Source organism: Gobio gobio (assembly GCF_949357685.1).
Source record: "Gobio gobio genome assembly, chromosome: 3".
In the NCBI taxonomy this organism is placed as follows: Eukaryota; Metazoa; Chordata; class Actinopteri; order Cypriniformes; family Gobionidae; genus Gobio; species Gobio gobio.
This window is the reverse complement of record NC_137099.1, coordinates 37835941-37857042: the sequence shown is the minus strand read 5'-3', so window position 1 is coordinate 37857042 and position 21102 is coordinate 37835941. Positions and strand designations below refer to the sequence as shown.

The 21102-nt window shown below is 42.0% G+C and overlaps 1 protein-coding gene across 1 annotated transcript in view; it reads right to left on the bottom strand.

Annotated features, from left to right (window-relative positions):
- epha6 (eph receptor A6) overlaps nt 1-20753 on the bottom strand; it is a gene marked incomplete at its 3' end in the record, with an annotated part of 193751 nt that extends 172998 nt beyond the window's left edge. Inside the window, exon 1 of the mRNA XM_079813446.1 lies at nt 20093-20753. Coding sequence (XP_079669572.1) covers nt 20093-20168 — 76 coding nt within the window. The 5' untranslated portion in view covers nt 20169-20753. The remainder of the gene's footprint in view (nt 1-20092) is intronic.
- Nucleotides 20754-21102: the final 349 nt, after the last annotated feature.

The window sequence follows — 21102 nt, the reverse complement described above, 5'->3', positions numbered from 1 at the left end:
GACATTAGGCTACCTATTAAGCCTTTCGGTAGCCTACAGTGAAAGTAAAAAAAAAGATTTAGCCGCCATAAAATAATCCCCAAACAGCTGTAAATATCAAACAAAAATATGATATTACATTTAAAGTGTTTTTTTTATTAAGACTTTTTACTTCTTGTCAATTATAAGAGATGATCCAGTCAAAAGTTCTTCGCAAGAGAACGCACGGTTTCTCGGGTGAACGCTACGCAAAACTTTTCTGAGAGAATGCAAAAGCATTTGAATTTTTTTCCCCAACTCATATTTTTTCCATCACCATGTCCCTTTAGGGGCTCCGAAGAGCACTAGTAATCCAGATTTGGTAATCTGAAAAGGTGTGTATCTGGATCAGGGTGATCCAATCCAATTTTGCTTCGAAAAACCGGCACAAAAGTAAGATGGATTACCAGATCCTGGATAGCAAAACATGGGATTTCCAAATCCAGATTATTTTGATCCAGATTAAATGTTTTGAACAACTGGCCCCTGATGATTATGCCAGAATCTGTCGGATATAGTACATGTAAATTCATCCACTTCTCCCCAAAAACTTAAATGAAAGTGAGTGGCTGTTGAATTAAAAGAGTGAAGTTAGTTTACCTACATAATGTGTGTTTGATGTGAATAAAACATGGTGTCAAATCACAGTATGTTTGAAAGGTTATTATTATGATTATTATTGCTGCTTGTGTGTATCATTGTGTATTTTTAGAAATGATACATGTTCTTGCTATGTATTTAAATGTATAAAAACAGAAGACAAAAAAAAACATTTGTTACACATTTTACATGTAGTTACTATAGTAATAACAGTCAATTATGCATAGTTACATGCAACTAACCCTAAACCAAATCTTAACCCTAACCCTAGTACATGTAGTTTATTACTATTGCTTAGTACTTAAATGGTTAGTTCACCCAATAATGAAAATTAGCCCATGATTTACTCACCCTCAAGGCATCCTATAGGGTATATGACATTCTTCTTTTAGACAAACACAATCTGAGTTATATTAAAAAATGTCCTGGCTCTTCCAAGCTTTATAATGGCTGTGAATGGCTGATCTGTTCTGAAGTCCATAAAAGTGCTTCTATCCATTATAAAAGAAATCAACACGGCTTTGGGGGGTTAATAAAGGCCTTCTGAACCGAAGCGATGAGTTTCTGGGAGAAAATTACCCATATTTAAAACTTTATAAACTAAAATAACTAGCTTCCTTTTCTTACACAAATGCATTGATTTGCTTCAGATGGCCTTTATTAACCCCCCGGAGCCTTGTGGAATACTTTTATGGTGGATAAATGCACTTTTATGGACTTCAAAACAAATTAGCCATTCACTGCCAGCTTGGAAGAGCCACATTTTTTATATAACTCCGATTGTATTAATCTGAAAGAATAATGTCATATACACCTAGGATGACTTAAGGGTGAGTAAATAATGGGGTAATTTTCATTTTTGGGTGAACTATCCTTTTAATTGTATAATTACACTGTAACACACGGACACCTTAAAATAAAGTGTAACCAAGCTAAATATAGACCAATATTGATTAAATTAAATATTTTGTGTGAAAAGAGATTTTGAAAAGGGTCCTAGATCATGTGAGACTTAGACCTCCACAAGGACTAGCTACAGTATGTGCAGTCACCATCACTTACAGGCATATTTCAATCCCCGTCTCATCCCCCTCCACAGGAGCAGTCACATGATCCTGTATGATACTGCCATTAACCCACAGGCATATTTAGTTCCTGGTATTCCTGCAGCACAACCACCATCAGAGCCTCACTGATGGACATGTTGATTGTTAGTTCAACATAAAAAACCCAAACCTTTTGCCTTTCTGAAAATGGCTCTACATTTGTCTTGGGGGGGGGGGGGGGGGGCATGTTCATCTCACTGAACCGTGACTACAAACTATCTCATTGTACTGTACATGCATGAGCCAACTCCACAACAAATACTGATGAAGGGGAATCCATAAAATAATGTATGGTACAATCATAAATCATGGCTTTAAGATTGTTTGCACACTGTGACAATTTTTAATTATGTGTAGGAATGTGCATATGTGTGTATGAAGAGAACAAAACATGATTCTGATACATTGAGTAAGAAAATTACTTTTTGCAATGAGGAATTATTAAAGTAATCATGAAATCCGAATTTACTATTCTTATTCAGTTTTTGTAAGGAAAATTCCAGTATTTATTATAAATGTTTCATCAGTAATCTTTTTTTTTATGTGCCCTCATAATCTTTATTCAAAATAAATTCTCCTCTCTCTTGCATGAACTTGATGAAATGATGTTGTGTTTGCTGGCTTGTTGTTGTTACAAAACTAGTGTAGATCAAAACTTGCGAAGGAGAACTTGGAACAGGAACTTTAATTAACAATAATCTCAGGGTACACTCAAAAACACCAGTATACAGGAACGTCCACGGACAAACACTGAGGGAGAACTGAAGACTAAATACACAGGGTAAATGAGGTAATTAACAAGACACAGCTGGGACAAATGAACTGATGAGGGTGACCATGGGAACGCAGGAGAGGTGGGAAAACGTCTCGGTTACGTATGTAACCCTCGTTCCCTGAGGAGGGAACGGAGACGTACGTTAGTGACTAACGAATGGAGGTTTCGCCTAGAAGCCAATTACCTTCGAGGTGTTTAACAGCGCCCAATGGCGTGCCAATGCCATGGGCATGCGGAATTTGCATGCGTAACTCCGCCCCACCACGTGGGTATATAAGGAAGTACGCTGGCAACATCGCATTATGTATCTGCTGCGGAGCCAAGATCTGAACTCCGCGTTCCAGCAGCACAGCTGACGTGGCTGAGGAACGTACGTCTCCGTCTCCTAACATACGTAACCGAGACGTTCCCTTTCGTTCAGTCACTACGACGTACGTTAGTGACTAACGAATGGGGGTTCCAGTATAACAGCGCCACTCAGCTGTCATCCAGTGCCCTGCATAAGTGTGAGATCCCGCCACTTAAGGCCGTAGGACTCCCACTTATCACAGGATTACCAAGGTACACTGGGAAGCATATCCCAGTGAGGGAATGCCAATGATGCCTACCCGTGGGGAGGACTTAAAGAGAACACATATGACCCGCTGTGGGCTGCATATGGGAAACTCTAGGGTACCAGCCGAAGGTGGATTTTTAACCCTAGGGGTGGCAGGGGCTTGCCAAGGGAAAGACACCTGCTCACTGAGGAGGCTTACGGTGGAAATACTCGTGTGGGGGTCGCCGGAGGGAACCATGCACACGGGGCACCTGGCCGGACATGAGGGTCTGGGCTCGAAAGGGCAGACTGAACTGATGTCGGCGTCGACAGTGCTGGAGGAGCTCAGGGCTCTCGGGGAGCTCACCTGAGGAGAATATCGCACGTATCCAGTCCGTGGAGTGGAGTGGCGAGCAAGCGAAGACACCTAGAACCTGGTCCATTACCGGCCCCTCGGGGGGGTGAGTACATAGTCGGACACTGGCTCCACTCGGAGATTGTAGAATCTGGCAAATGTGTTGGGTGTCGCCCAGCCTGCAGCTCTGCAGATGTCTGTTAGCGAGGCGCCATGCGCTAGAGCCCAAGAGGAGGCCACACTCCGGGTGGAGTGTGCCCTCACACCAAGGGGACATGGTCGACCTTGCTGCTGGTAAGCCAAAACAATGGTGTCCACTATCCAGTGAGACAACCTCTGCTTTGAGAGAGCTCTTCCCTTCCGCTCTCCACCATAACAAACAAAGAGCTGGTCTGAGGTCCTGAAACACTGCGTCATGTCTACGTAAGCGCGGCGAGCGCGTACTGGACAGAGCAATGCCAAGGCTGGGTCTGCCTCCTCCAAAGGCAGCGCTTGCAGGTTCACTACCTGATCTCTGAAGGGAGTGGTAGGAACCTTGGGCACATATCCAGGCCGGGGTCTCAAGGTCACGTGAGAGTTAGCCGGCCCGAATACTAGGCACGCTTCGTCAACTGAAAAAGCCTGCAGGTCCCCGACCCTCTTAAGAGAGGCCAATGCGGTCAGCAGAGCCGTCTTCATTGACAGGAACTTAATGTCAACCGACCGCAAAGGCTCAAAGGGAGGCCTCTGCAGAGCACTTAGGACTACTGAGAGGGAACGAGAGGAGAGTGAGGAGGATTCAGTCTCCTCGCTCCCCTCAGAAACCTGATGATCAAGTCGTGCTGACTTACCTTTTTGTCTCCCAAGAGGTCGTGATGGGCAGATATTGCAGCCACGTACACTTTGAGGGTGGAGGGAGACAGCCTTCGCTCCAGCCCCTCTTGGAGAAACTCAAGCACGGACCTGATCGGGCAATTCCAGGGGTCTTCTTGGCGGGAAGAGCACCAGGTGACGAAGAGGTTCCACTTCAACGCATAGAGGTGTCGTGTAGACTCTGCCCTAGCGGAAGTGATGGTGGCGGCCACTGTAGGTGGCAGGCCACTCAAACCTGCCGCGTCCCGTCCAGAAGCCACACGTGGAGCTTCCAGAGCGCTGGACGCGGGTGCCATAGGGTGCCCCGTCTCTGAGAGAGGAGGTCCGGTCTCAGAGGAATAGGCCAGGGAGGGGCTGTCGCAAGGAGTAGCAGTTCTGAGAACCAGGTCTGGCCGTGCCAATACGGGGCGACCAACATGACCTGCTCCTTGTCCTCCCTGATCTTGCACAGTACTCGTGCGAGAAGGCTCACTGGGGGAAACGCATATAAGCGTAGGCCCTGGGGCCAGCTGTGCGCCAGTGCATCCGTGCCAAGCGTGCCCTCGGACAGGGAATAGTACAGGCTGCAGTGGGAAGAGTCTTGGGAGGCAAACAGATCTACCTGCGCGTCGCCGAACTGTTCCCAAATCAGCTGGACCGTCTGGGGATGGAGTCTCCATTCTCCAGGAAGTGGCTGAATCCGTGAGAGCTCGTCGGCTGCACGGTTCAGGTCTCCCGGGATGTGGATAGCACGAAGGGACCTCAGGTGCTTCTGACTCCATAAAACGAAATGGCGGGCGAGTTGAGACATACGGCGGGAGCGTAGACCGCCCTGGTGGTTGATGTACGCTACTGTGGCCGTGTTGTCTGTCCGGACAAATACGTGTTGACCCCTCAGGGAGGCTGTTGGCTGTTGGGCGTCCCGGTGTGGGGGTGCGGTTAACTGCTGCGTCCTGACAGAGGAGACCAGGGAAGGACGCACGTTCCACTGGGGTCTGCTCTGCCAGGAGGCTGGTGACAGAGTGGGATGCGAGTGGCGGGACCCGTGGGTGGCGCGCACTGACATCACCGATCTCTGGGGGCTCAGGGATGGGAGTGTTAATTCTTTCTTTGACCAAATTAGGGTGCTGCTGACCCGGGGGCCAGCAGCTGAACAAAGGATTCTCCCCCGGCCCTCCACCGGGGGAAGGAGTGGCCCTGCTACCATCTCCTCGAAAGAATTTCCCATCCCTGAGCCGTCCGTCTCAGGAGCGCCGCTTGGCCTGGCATTTAGCGGGGCGCGGGGCGGCCTGAGGGGACTTGGACGCCTTCCTACGGCTTCCTCCGCGACCCGGCCCGGGTGAAGGCTGCTGATTGGACCGGGTGGGAGGGGCGGGAGCCTTAGGAGGGCGTCCTCGGCGGCGAGCAGGCTGAGGCGACTGTGCCGGCGGCTGGGTGGAAGCAGCAGCTGGCCGCCGGGGCAGTACATGTTTGAGAGCCTCAGTCTGCTTCTGGGCGGTTGAAAACTGTTGGGCGAAGTTTTCAACCGCTCCGCCGAAGAGGCCATCGAGGAAACGTGTCCGCTCAGTGTCCTGCATATGGGCCAGGTTTAGCCACAGGTGTCGCTCCTGGACCACATTTGTGGATATCACTTGACCCAGGGAGCGTGCGGTCACCTTCGTCGCCCGGAGAGCGAGGTCGGTGGCGGCACGCAGCTCATTTAAGAGCCCCGGATCAACTCCACCCTCATGCATGTCCCTGAGGATCCTGGCCTGGTAGACCTGGAGGATCGCCATGGCATACAAAGAGGCGGCAGCCTGCCCCGCGGCTCTGTGCGATTTCGCCACCAATGTAGATGTGAATCGACAGGCTTTGGAGGGGTGCTTAGGATCGCCTCGCCAGGTCGAAGCGCTCTGAGGACACAGTTGCATCGCAACAGAACGTTCAACCTGGGGGACCCCAGTGTACCCGTTGGCCGCGGCCCCATCGAGGATGGAGAAGGCGGAGGAGACTGCAGACCGGTCACGGGAAGACAACGGGGACTTCCAGGACCGGGCAATCTCCTCATGCAGCTCAGGAAAGAAAGGTATTGAGGGCGGGGACTGACGTGAGTCAGCGCGGGCCCCCAGATACCAATCATCGAGCCGCGAGCGTTCGGGACAGGGCGGAGGGTTCCACTCTATCCCTAGACTCGCGGCTGCCCGAGACAGCATGGCTGTCAGCTCTGGGTCCGACTCGGGCAATGCTGGCGCGCCTGAAGGCGGCAGCACAGCCGAGTCATCATCCTCAGAGGACTCGAGCCCACCCTGTGATGCGGTGACCGACATCGCGTCATCTTCCGGAGCGCCAAACGAAATGCGCGGGGGAGCCGGAGCTGACCCCGCGATTTCAGCCTGGACACTCGCGGGTTGCGGAACACTAGAGGGAGGTGTGGCCCGAGGCATGAGCGTCGGGGCTTTGTTCCACACCGTAACCCTCAGATCACCCTGACCACCAGCCGAAGTACCGCCACGGGGGGCACGGTAGATCGGGGTGTGGTTGAGGGGTCTCTCACTTCATTACGAAGATCCTTGAGTCTTGACCGCAGGACCGCGATGGTCATGTTCCCGCAGTGGGAACATGACTCATCCACGAACGCTGCTTGAGCATGCTGAACGCCCAAGCATACCAAGCAGAGATCGTGCCCATCAAAAGAATTCAGCGACCGGCCACACCCAGAAGTACACGGGCGAGACATCCTGAAAAGGACGTGCCACGTGTAAGCTCTTTTATGAGAGGAAGCTTCGCAGAGACGCCGAAGCGCCCAGGGACCACACACCAGCTGTCAGACGGACCACTGCGCAGATCAGCAGGCAGGCAGTATGCGATCACTGGAACGCGCCGTAGATCCAACGTCTCTGGAAAGCTGCTCGTCTCGAAGGCTTGACAAAGACTCAGTTGTAGGCTTGAAGGAGTGAAGAGGTTCTCTTGGCTCCAAAGCTGAAACATAATGCGATGTTGCCAGCGTACTTCCTTATATACCCACACGGTGGGGCGGAGTTACGCATGCAAATTCCGCATGCCCATGGTATTGGCACGGCATTGCGCGCTGTTAAACACCTCGAAGGTAATTGGCTTCTAGGCGAAACCCCCATTCGTTAGTCACTAACGTACGTCGTATTGACTGAACGAAAGGGAACTAGAACAAAGGAACATGTGACAGGAGCAAAAACACAACATAAAGACATGTAACAGTTGTGTTCTAGTTCTGTTCTGTTTTGATTTTAATTTTAATTTTTTGCCATGTTCTGGTTTAATTAGTTAGTTTCCATTGTCACTGATATTACACATATGTTCTTAGTTCTGTTAACCAGTCTGTGTGGATTTAATCCCCCAGTTTCCTCTGTTCAGTCTTGTTTATATTTGTGTGGTATTGATATGAGTTTGATTATTCTCCTGTGTGTTTCCAAGTTAAGTTAATTTTCTGCATTGTGTAATCATTACAGCCACACAATGTTACAGAGTGAGGGCAGGACAACCTGTCACTCACATGAGATCCCAGCAATAGCACACCATAACGATCCAATAGTCTAATCCATTCACTGTAAAAAAAATATATATATATAATAAAAAAAAAATCCTATTACTTATTTCTAAACAATCAAGTTGAATCTCGTTTAACTAAAAAGAAGAAATTGCTTAATATTTTGATGTGTATGAAGGAACGAATCTTAAACCATTAGATGTCCTATTTAATAATCTGTGTAGGTTCATTTTAAAGTGCCCATATAGAACTCATCATTGCCAGTTATATAATCAGCTTAACTGGTTGCTGCCTGATAAAAGACGACAGTATCACTGGTTTCAATGTATTTTTAAATGCATCTATTTGAACTTACCACCATATCTGAAAAGTTTTTTTGTACAATATACTCCAACTTATTTTCTTCGACATTCTCAATGTCTGACTTTTACTGTCCCGGTTATGTGCAAAGTAGTCGGTCGGAGGTCCTTTTGTTATAATGCTCCTTCAGACTGGAATAATCTGCCTCCATCTGTAAGATCTAATACTACTTTAAGCTCCTTTAGAACTTCTTTGTTAAACTATTTGAAAACTGATTTTTAAATGCTTTTAATTGTAATGGTTCCTTGAAATATCTTGTTCTTGAAAACTGATTGTCAGTTTTTGTAATTGTTGTGGTTCCTGAAACAACTGTCTTTGTAAACATTTGTATACTCTGCAGACTCTGAAATGGTCATGGGAGGGTAGGGGGGATCTTTGAGCAGATTTGTCTTGTAATGTTTTGTATTGAGTGCACTGTATCTGTTGTATGTTCTTGGTCCCCCTTGAAAACGAGATGCTGCATCTCAAGGGGCTTTCCATGAATAAAAATTTCAAACAAATATACATAGGTGGGCCTTTAAATATTGATAGTGGGTGGCTGAGTCAAAACGGTTCAGAACCACTGGTTCTTGATGTCACAAATTCTGGCTCCCATTTCAAAAATAATTTATAGTGAATTTCATAATGAAGTCATTTCACAATGGAAAGAAGGGGAGAAACGTTCATTGAAAACTGCACAACAACTTGAAATTAAGACTAAGGCAAATTCAAATGATCAGCCATTAGAAGTGGATAATAGGGCTGGCAAGGGTAAAGCTGCAAATGGCAAGGCACTTTCCAGATGGGGCAATTATTGATGGTCTTTTTAGAAAAAGCAGAGCGGGTTGTCTTGCTGCAGCTGAATCTTTATAACTAGTGTTGACAAGATGCGCAAGCTTCATTTCAAACCAAATCAACTGCTGAATGTTTGTTGTCCCTCTCCCTCTGCCTCAGCGTGTAGAGTGAGACATCAACAGAGACACATCAGAAGTGGCAGCTAGCGCCTATGTCTGTCTGTAAAAATCTGGAGTCCCTAAAGTAGGCCACATGGAAAGGAGAAAACCTTGAGAATCAGGGCTGCCTCTGTGGTTTAGATGTTTGTTTGATGTATCATGTCAGAAGATCTGGATCTTGATGTTTCATTGATCTATGAGTTGATGAATGGATCCTAGTAGAACATCCCATTAAGTGATACATTTAAATGTAAAAACCAAATCTAAACGCATTCAGTGTGAATTCAGCTTTACTATATGCATATAGTTAAATAAGATTTCTTACAATGATTACAGTGAAGCAGATCTTCAGGATTACCAAAGAAGGCACCAAAGACATCATTGTTGGATTATAAGTGAGCCTTCTCTATTTATCGTCTGAATAAAAAAAAAATGAAAGGGAACATATTTGATTAAATGTACCAAACACTGATGTAAAGAACAAGTATTTATTAACAATTAGGGACAAGTGATGTAAATCATAACGAAATAACCATTGTGGTCCCTCTATTTAGCAGTTCCATTAATTTTTTTTAGTTCTGACAAAATTCATAATGTGTATCTCTAACTACATGTTGCCATGAGCAACCAGTCAGTAGCTCCACTAATTTAACTATTTCTCTGCAGAAATTTCTGTCATTTATGAGACTTCCCTGCCACTGACGGAAATATCCATCTTTCCGTGTTTTTACTGTTATATGGTAGGGGATGCTTTTACTGAAAGAATACTGAATTTCCTTATCACAACACAGGCGAAGAAGAAGCAGAAACAATTGATAGCATATGTAATCATATGCATATGTAAAATAACGCGATCATTAACATTAAACAGCATATAGATCAAAACTGCATAATGTTAGGGTGTTTTCACACTTGGGTCCTCTTTAAAAGAACCAAACTCAGACTCATTTAAGTGGACCAAAAGGTGAACCAAGTGAAAAAGGACCCAGTTCTCTTCACGTTCACACTGTCCCTGTACCTGAAAGAGGACTTAGATCCTTTTTTGGTCCACTTTAGTAGGAATGGGAACTCAGACCCCTTTGTGTTCATACTGTTGCTTTTTTGATCTAGTCCAGTTCAGTGTTTGATGGCTGACCCTATGGCCTTCAACATTGGATCCCATTCACTTACATTGTTTGTGCCTCGGTAACCAGATTTTTTCAAATGACACTGCTACAAATGATTTGAGTTGTTTATCTTTTTACACGAAAAATATATTTTTTGCAATACTACATATTCTTGCACTAGCTATATCACACATCCACCTTTGTAAATAACATTTTAAATTGTTTTCCTTGAATCATGTTTATTTTATTGTAGAAGGCAATGATAACATCAGCATACAAAAAATAAACAACACAATAAAATAATTAAAAAAGATGCAAATTAAATAAACTGCTTTAAAATTTCCAGGTAAAGTAGGTATGCCTTAAAACAGCATTCAAGTAAGAAATGGAAATGGAAAACTGCAAAGGCTAGTAATGCAGATGTTTACATTCACTTAAAACAAAACCACCTGTTTATGTGAAACTTGTGTGTTTTTGACACTTTAAAATAAATGCAATAGGATGCTAAAGATTCCGTTTAGTACACGCGCTGTGACAGCTGGCTTATGTGCACGCGCTTTAGGTGTGTGCGCTCGTAACACCATTTTAAACTGGCAAGGCGCGCATATTCTCTCTTACACAGTGCGGAAGCGGTTGAAATTGCAATAAACAAGTGTAAGTTGTGAACAAATAATTTGTAGAGATTTGTCAGAAGAAGCAGCCATGATGAACAGTCGATTGGTACCAGTGATGCGCGGGTCAATGTATAAACAACCCGCACCCGACCGACGTTTTCAACTAACCCGCCCGCAACTCGGACCGCAAAAAAAAAGAAGAAAATATTGTACCCGACCCGCTTCCTGACCCGCATTTTTTAAAAGTAGTAAATGCTCATCGTAGCTCATTGGGCCATTGAGAAAATGTTTCAGGCCCTGGCGTGGTGCGCTCAGAGGTGCAGCAGCGAGAGCAGGAAGTTCTTGAGGCGGCCCATCATTTTCCATTTCAGCTCCAGATGCATATTATTGATGAACGCGATGTTTATGTTTCGACCCGGCTTGAAGAATTCATCAGCCCACATTTGGAAAACATTTGGAAAAGTGTGAAAGCCCTTAGGAGCGCAAACTGTTATTTTTCTGAATGCTGTATGATATAGCCTAGTGTTATGTAATACAGGCTTGATTTATTCATTTATTTCGTTTAATTTTCTGAACAATTAAGATGCTGCATGTGTTTATCCAGTCTAATCGAAGTGTGCGTCTCTCCCCCGACTTTCCCAACAAAAATCCCGCCCCCTCTCAGAAAATACATAAAACTGACTTTAAATGCGTTTAAAAGTAGCCTATTAAAATGGTACAATGGCATTGCTCAGTTCAACGTTTTGGGAAATCGGGCATTTTGTCCCGCGTCAGCATTTATTCAAAAGTTAATAACGCTCAACATTCAAAAGGTAAATAAGGATTTATTGACGATCCGACCGACCGTGACCCGAATATCATTAAAAATATTTTTGGATGACTCGTAACCGCGAGTAACCGCGGGTGGCCGCGGGCACCCGCTCATTTTGGATCAACCCGCGCATCACTGATTGGTACGGAGGCATCTGATTACCAAACTACATTGGAATTCGCGAACATAAAAATCAAGTAAGCCCAGAGTGGTTTGTGTTCAGATTGCGTGTTTTTAGCGAACCGTACCATAAAATCAGATCGAACCATACCCAGACCACCTCCCGAGATGGTCTCGGTTCGGTTCGCTTTAAAGGGGTCTAAGATCGTTTGGAGTGTTCACATATGGGCCAAAAATCACGCGAACCGCGCTCAGACCCCATGAAAAGGACCAAGTGTGAAAACACCCTTGAATGAAATGTCGGCCCAGGACGAGCTATAGACTGTGTAAGCTTTGGCGGTGTTGATGGACTTGATCTACTCTATCTGTGTTTTGATCATCGTTCTGAATCCCATCAGGACGTAGTATTTGAAAAAATATATTTTTTTTCTCAGCTTTTTGCTTAAAATTAAACTTACCGATATTCAAGTCAAGTGTTGATGAAAAAGAAAGCATGAAGCTTTAATACAACGTTTTTTTGTTTGTTTGTTTTTAAGCAGAGGGTCTGTTCTTTCTTTTTGCATGTTCATATATTCATACAACAACATATTCTGGGGCCCATGACATTTTTGTGAAAATTACCAAAAATGCTGGTAGGGAAAGAGTTAAGCATCATACTTAGTTGAAAGCTTTGATTCACAAAAAAAAATATTAAAACATTCTTAAATTAAGTGAAAAAGCAGCAACACCAAACACAGAGTCTGTAATGTTAGCTGAAATGTCATTCCTGAGTCTCAGCTGGATGGCTTCCATGTTGATAGAGACAATGGCATACTCAACCTACTGTGGCACTGATGAGAAAAGCATTCTGGGATATGAATAGATTGGGATGCTTGTCAATTTCTGCTTTTGGTAGCAATGATGTAATATTGATTTGTCATTGATCTTCAGTCAAGGGGGAATGAATTCAGATAGCATGGTGTAGCTACTGCCATTTGTCCTTAAATAATCATGACTGTGAAGACTGATTCCAGCTATAAATCAAATAATTTTCATATTCAGTATTGGCCAACACAGACAGGGTTACTAGAAACTAAAAATAAACTTTATACATATATATATATATATATATATATATATATATATATATATATAAAACATAAAACAACTGATTGCTATTTAAATGTATATTCTAATTTATTCATGTGGTGGTAAAGCTGAATTTTCGGCATTACTCCAGCTGTGTTACATGATACTTTAGAAATCATTCTAATATGCTGAGTTGGTGCTCAAGAAAAATGTCTTCTTTTCAGCATTTGTGCTTCTTAATATTTTTGTGGAAATCATGACCCCCTTTTCACATGTTTCAGTAGACTTTGATGAGAAAGTTCCTCTGAACGCAGAGGGTTATGTGCTTTACTCAAAGTCACAATAGTTATATTGGATATCAATGCTCTAGATGTAATTCTCCAGTTTATGGGATAATCCTACTTAGTACTCAATACCTGAAATCGTTGTATTATGACATTAAACATTTACTTTTTCAGTGCCAATCCAATTAGGTATGCAATGACATGTACTTTTTTATAGTACTGTTGAAATACCCGGCTAACATAGAATAAATATGAGCTTCAAAAAAAAAAAAAAAAAAACTTTTTATCATTGCATGGAAATATCTTTTTTACTGTATAAAATTCAAACATCAGTCACAATAAATGTATGATATAATACTCTGGACTAGAACCAACAGTGCACTGGCTTACTAAGCTCTGACATTTAGCCAAGCAATCTAAACAAATATTTTTAAATCTTGGCTCAAGGAGAAAATAATGGTTGGTAAGAAGAAGAAAAAATGTGTGTGAGAGTGTGACAAGAAAGATCCATGCAACTCATGTTCTCTCTTTCTTTTCTTTTTTCTCTGAGATGAGAGATGAAGACGAGAAAGGTGACATTTGGAATTTGAATGTCACAACCAGAGAAAAATGGCCCTTTGTCGAACGCTTGAGATAAATTGATCTGATAAGGACAGCACTGCATGCATTAGTGGTCTTTAGCCAGGCATTTAGTGTGTCTGAGACGATGTGGAGGAGTAGGAAAAGGAGGCGCTGGGGTTAAGGCTAAGTTCACATTGCACAGACAGACCCTGGAAATGTCAAGGTGCAATTTACAAATTGATTCCAGCGACAATAGAAAGTCAATGGAGAGGCGCAAGCAGGTCTGTGTGCCACAATACCCAAAAGAAGCTCATCTCTTCCGTCACTTACACTATAAAAAAAAAATCTTTATGTTTTATTCAGCTTTTTGTAAATGTAATCTTTAAGCAAAAGCAGAGCATGTCCAGGGTGTCAATGCGACATAGATGAATCCCTCAGATGTCTTTAAAAACGATACATAAAGGACAAAATAAAATAAGATGATTTTTCTGTGACCTTGATATGATGAAGAGAACAAGAAAACAGACAGACACACACAGACACACATAAATACCGCTGCTGGCGGCACAAAGCCTTATCCTGCTTCTTTCTCTCTTTTGAAGAGCCAATGAAGTGTTGAAGGTATAAAGAGAGAAACCTCAGAGGTTCGGCACCATAGCGTCTATAAAATCAATAAGAGCACTCCACACGGCAATGATAGCAACACAAACAGGGCACTAGCCACAAACAGGGCACTGGCCATTAACAGGGCTCAGTTACAGCACACAATTACTGTTTACATAGCACTTTCCTGACACACACACACACACACACCCGTGTAGCCTGAGAGTCGCTGTAACACACTTTAAACTGCAGCTCCCTGGAGAAAGGAACGCAGAAGCGTATACTTTAACCTATATTCCCTTTAAAGTGAAAAATTGCTCTGAACAAAAGAACAAAAGTCTGACCTCCTCAAGAAAGTCAACAACTGTCTGCATCAGAATGAATAAAATAGCAAACTTTCACAAACTTTCTTAGTGAAATCTATGAAGAAAATTTTTCGTAGACAACCTTTTTTTTCACGATTAAGACAAGACGGACACCGGCATCATGAAACACTAACTGTGTCTATATCAACATACAATATCGTTGGCTAAAAAAGACTAATATGTAAAAAAACAAAAAAAAACAACTCTATGATTTCTTCAACAAAAAAGGAAAAAAAGAGAGGTTTTTTTTTTTTTTTTTTACAAGCCTCCATAAGTGTTCATGCTTGGGGTTGCCAGATCTCAGGAGTTTAAACCCCTCAATCAAAGCTTTTCTCTTGTGTGCAACCATGCACACAAACTCCCTCTACACTGCAGAAAAAGTGCTGTGGAATCTGAAAACGGACAAACATGCAAACTGGAGTTCAGCGATATCCATTGAGATGTTCTGCTCAAATAAAAGTGAAATACAGTCGGTGCATGTTCCTTTATGTGGCTGCTTTTGTTGTTTACTAAGACTAAATCTGCAAACAAACCATTTCAGTGATGAATTGTAATAAATCCAAACATGGATCTCGACTTCATTGCTTGCGATTGTGTTTTCAGAATAAATGCAGTTATGAAACCTCTGTGTGATAAAACAAAGTATTTTTTGTTGTTGTTTTAATAGAAAACCCTATGTACTTTTGAATTATTTGAATTACAATTAGGATTTTTTAGCTTTTGAGAGAAGCTTTTGAGTTTTACCAGTTTTATGTACATGGTGTGTTAATTTATATAATAATATTGTAAATCAGGAAAATAAATGAGTAAAATAAACCATGCATATGAGTTGAGATTTTTCTCAAATGACAACAATTTGTAATCAAAAATATTTGAGCAAAATAATTGTGATTATCAGTTTAACCATTATACAGAATTAATAAAATAATTGAATTGACTAAAACTAGACTAGTCAACTAAAACTCGACTAAACAAAAGACAGGATATGTGGACTAAATGTGATAAAAAATAAAAAGGACATTTGACACGGGACCAAGATATATATATGATCACTATAAAGATAATGATAAAAATATAGGCTAGTTCTAAAAATCATTCTTAATATTAAAGAATTGCAGAGTTCACATCACAGCTATAACAATAACGATATAGAGAAACGATATCGTTGGAATTACTTTCAGAACGATTTTATCCAGCTGATGAACAATAAAAACATTGACAGCCAATCAGAATCCATCCTGCTGTAACAAACTCCAGCATTTAAAGTGACAGACAAGAATGCGCTTAGAATGGACAGAACGATGTCGTCCGTTGGTGTGGACGCTAATATAGTTATCTTTAAAGTTGTCGTTCTTGGAGTGAACGGGCCTTAAGACTAAATTAAACAAATAGCTAGCAAAATGAACTCTAGGACAAACACAAACACACATACAGCTCAAGTAGGTACCAGGGTGGCGAGTCATTCAGAACTGAATTGAGAATGCCTTTTAATTTCTCGTTCAATTCCTGAACTGGAAATGAGGTAGCAAACATAATGCAGAATTGCATATAAGGAAGATTGTAAAGATGAAGAATTCAAATGAACTGAAACAAAATGAAATAAGATCAAGTCAAAGTACTAAAATTTCAACAACAAAAAAATAGTAATAATAAATTAAAGCAATTTTTTTTAAATGACCAGAGACTCAAACTTGAAATTTGACTTTTTATTAATTTAGCAAACGCTTTTATACAAAGCAACTTTAGCCAAAATTACCTGGAACAATTTGTCCCAGGAACTTTTTCCCAGTAACTTTTTTCCCCCCAGACCTTTTGCTGTCTGCGTTTCCAATGCAGTCTAAAGTACCGGATTACTTTAGGACTGTGCGCGACTTTCCAGTTCCCACTGGATTTCGTACTCCACATATAAACTTTGCAAAGCCTGAAACTTGTCGTCGGTCCATCTGTCGTATTTTTTAAACTCCATTGTTGATTTGAATAGCAAACAACTATTCATGCACCGCACCAGATTTTTAGGTTGAAAAATGCTGTGTGAACTCAACCAATCAGCATGTTCAGCGCCCAAGTCCCACCCCCAAAAGTTCCAGAACTTTGAAAGAGTACTACCTCGCAAGCAGCAACGTTTTCAGGGGGAAATTAAAAATACTTTAACTCTTTCTCTTTCGGCACTCCATGTTTTCACTGTTATAAGGTATTGGCGCTATTATGCATCTTCTGAAAGAGTACAGAAACTCTAGATCAAAGCACAGGTGAAAAATAAGCAGAAACAAGTGATAAAAGCATTGCTAATGCACATTTAAAATTATGTGATCATCAACATTAAACAGCGTATAAATCAAAACTACTTAACGTTACTGAATGAAATGTTGACAAGAGGTATAAGACTGTGCAAGGGTGGTTTTGGGGGTGTTGATGGACTCTATCTACTCCATCTATGTGTAACGGAGGACAGCTAGTAGTCGCTGTGCGAGTAAACCTCACTCCTCTGATCTCAAGAGATGCTCTAGCGATTGATGCTAGGGGTTGCAGCCTTTAGCCTCCTTGTTAGAGCGCCCGACTCTCATGCCGGGGGACCCGAGTTTGAATCCCGCTTGGAGTGGGCTGTTCAAACAGGAGGGGTTACATTGGTGCCGTGACCCAGATGGGAGTGAGGTTTAGGGGGGTGAGTGTAACGGAGGCAAGCTTGCAGTTGCTGTGCGAGCAAACTTCACTCCTCTGATCTCAAGAGATGCTCTAGCGACTAATGCTAGGGGTTGCAGCCGACGGACCCGAGTTCGAGTCTCGCTTGGAGTGGGCGGTTTAAACAGGAAGGGTTACATATGTTTTGATCATCTTTCTGAATCCGATCAGGACGTAGTCTTTGACAAAAATGCAATTAGCTAAGCTTTTTGCTCAAAATGTTGTGCTTTTTTAATGGGCTTTAAATAATATTACAATTAATGATATTTAATTATATTCTTTCTTTTGATATATTGTATGTTTAGATTTTCAAACTTTTTATACAAACTTTGACTGCTGATTTGATAAATGCTTGTGCTAATGTTGTGAAGAAATAAATTCCAATTCAGTCATGAACTGAAAGACAACATTTTTTTCAACCCTGTTACAGGAGGCTATGAACAGCAATATAAATTCCAAAGTTATATGAATCGTGTCCATTTAGACTGTCCTGCATTTAAATGGATTATGCACACTTTATCTACTCACATTTTGGCCAATGGTATACGAAAAACCAAATGATATCTGAGAAAAGGGAGGTTAAAAAGCCCTTGTGGAACACTTAAATACCACTCTGGACTGATTAGAGTATAGGGCTTGGGAACATTGCTATCTTACAGCGATCTGATACCCATTTTGAAGTTTTTCTTGGTGCAAGATGACAGTTGAGCATGATTGGCAAGAGCAGCCCGTCAAGCATCAGTGCAAAAAGGTGGTTTTAAGCAGGGCTTATTACAGACCTGCACTTAAATAGTCGCTGGTTTTACAAGGGGGTCAAAGAGGCATTCGAAATTCAGATACGAGCATGAGGAGGAGAGAAGACAGGAGATTTGGTGATAAGCTTATTCAGAGAACAGTCTTCTTTTAAATGGATTTTTAAGGGCTTTGAAGAGTTCTACAATGAAGGCCCTGCAAAAAATGTTCCTTCCTTTTTTTCTTTTCTTTTTTTGAGGTAAAGAGAAGCATATGAAATACAAAGCAGTTTTGATTCTTGTGCTACAGTATATGGCATGAAAGAGCAGACTATTCTTATATGTCAGTACAACAGATGCATATATTGTGAGGTCATATAGGGTCATCTCTGTATGCATACTAATTGGATATTATCATCTGTGTTAATCACAAGGAGGGATTTGCATTCGAGTCTACTGCAAACCCTCAATTTCCATTTTTATAGGTTCACACGGGAAAGGATTGTATCCATATCTATTGTTTAATTTGTCATAGTTTAAACTGAGAAAACAGTGACCTGTTAAATAACTGCTTTCCATCCCAGCTCGGGAGAAACAAGATGACTCATAATGGGAAAAAAAAAGTTTTAAATGCCGTGCAAGCCAACTCAGACGGTTTGAGTGTTCTCTCTCTATCTTCTGCACATCCCACACAAATATGCTCCCTCTTTCACAACACACAGACATAACACAAGAGTCACTTGTTCTTGTAATGTCTGCATTCAAAATACTGCCATTTGCCTAATTTGTTGTGTGAATGACCACTGCGAATTGCGAGTGTAAACAGAAGGGAGGAGTTACAGGGGACACAGGTTCAATGAGGAAATGCCATCACTGCAATTCAGTCCCTTAGACAGGTGAGACCCGGGAGTGCTGTAACACAGGGTGAGTTGTAACACCATCAGTTTAACTAATTATTAATAATACAAATTAGGGTGACATCACAATCATATATGCCCATTACTCTCCTGAGGCGATTGTAGAAGTTTCTTTGTAAAAATATTAAAGAAACTTTACTGAAATTTACTGGACAAAACACAGTTTAGAGGTACATTTTAAGTCTGGTTTAAAATTTGTTATGGTAATGAATGTTAATGAACTATCAGGGGAAAAAATCTGAAAAATCAGTACAACCTTGCCTTTAGTTGCCCTTAAGATACTAAATACATTTCAGACTGATGTTAAAGGGTACCAGAGGTGTACCTTAGAGGCTACTGCCCCAGTGACAAGCTGCTGTACCCCTTTTTGGACAGTTTATAATCAGAACCACCTGGTTCTCTTTTTCTAACATCTAAACAAGCTTTAGACAAGGAAGGTAGCGCTACTTTTTATTGTATTCCTACTGGACCTGGAAAGATTGCACAAAATGAGACTGTCACAGTTGTTAGCACATGCTTTGTATGTATTTCTGTACTGGTTGCAGCTTTATTTGCTGTTAGTTTTGAATTAGAAATGTTTCTTATAGGCCTATGTTTACAATTTTGAATAATGAAATGTATCAAATGAAGCAGGTTGGGTTGGAGGTGTATTTGTGAATACATTTTATTTCCAAAAATTCATAGATAGAATGTGAAATTCCCATGTTTTCAATTAACAACCTACCCAGGTAGTGCCATCATCAACACTATTTGTAGCTACTTGACCTTGATTTACAGAGTTGTAAATGTATAACCTACTTTAATATGACAAATGTGGGAAATTCATATCAATGTTTCAGAGGGCAAAGAAAAAAAAACATAAGCTATTTATAGGCGTTGAATGTGTTACAACATTCCCCGGTCTTCCCTACATTATGGGTACCCAGTTTGTGTGATGCTGAGCATAAGCCTGCAGAACTACAGAACGACAGTGTGTTTATAATCTTTCCTTAACTGAGCTGCAAATCAAAACAAAGTGCAATGTTCTGAATTGTGGGTACACAAGTGTCATTAGCCAAATACATAGGCTATATAATATCCTGGCCAAATTAAAAGGATCAATGCGATTTTAGAGTCTCCTTTGCACACAATACGCATTATAAACACACACACACACACATTATGGATATGAACAGGCATTATGTTATGATATCGTATTAAGCTATTTATTATAACTCACCTTGGTTTGGATGGCCGGGGTCCGACAACATCAATCCCGGTAAAGCAAACACGAAGAACAATCTTTGAAAAGTCATTTTTTTGTATCCAGTTGTGCACTTAAGTCGGTGACAGTTACTAAATAAAAGAGTCCACGACGAAATATCCAGTAACAAAATTCATTTAACTATTGTAAGCGATTTTGCGCGTCAGCCGCCTCGTTCCCCGCACCGCGAAAACGCGGACACAGAGCGACAGAAATGCCAGCCCATTACGCGCAACTACCGGCGGCACTTGAAAAACTTGCAGAATTTACCCCATAAATAGGGTAGAGGCTGAGAAGATAAGTTATCTCTGACGATGTCTGGTTGTCAACACTTGAAACAGGGATAGACTAGTTATGTCCTCCAGTCGTCAACATCCATTAACGGGCTTTCCCCTTCTCTAAACGTTAACACGCGTTTCTCTCCTTGACACTACGTACCGTCAACACGAGCCTGGCTAGTCTCACGCGCATAAACTTGTCAAATCGGTCTGCAGACAGACCTGGCTGGAACGAGAGCTTCCACGACGCTTCAAGTCTCGAAACGCGATCTTGAGGTGAAAAGCTCTAGTGAGTTTTGAGGATCTAGACGGAAGACCAGCTCATCAGCACTAGAGGGTGTTCGTTTCCACTCTGTGCTGTCTGTACCGTCCCGCGGTTCTTTCAAGGCTAGGGAAGTCCGACTGGCTTATTTTAAACATGGCACATAAACAGTAAGTCTTCTTCGGTCTGCATCTCCTGTCAGCCTGACGCAACAGACTCAGTCTGCATAAGTTATATGCAATTCGTTTTCCATTGCGATTGACACGTCTGCTTTGTGTGTGTGTGTGTGTGTGTGTGAAACATTTCTCCAGCCTGTTTGCAATTACACTAAGTTTAGCTATATTAATGCAGGAACCCCGTGTGCTAAAATAATAGCTGTTGTTATTGTGCACTATACAATTTTGGCAGTATTTTGCATTTTATAACAACAAAATTCAGATTTAAAA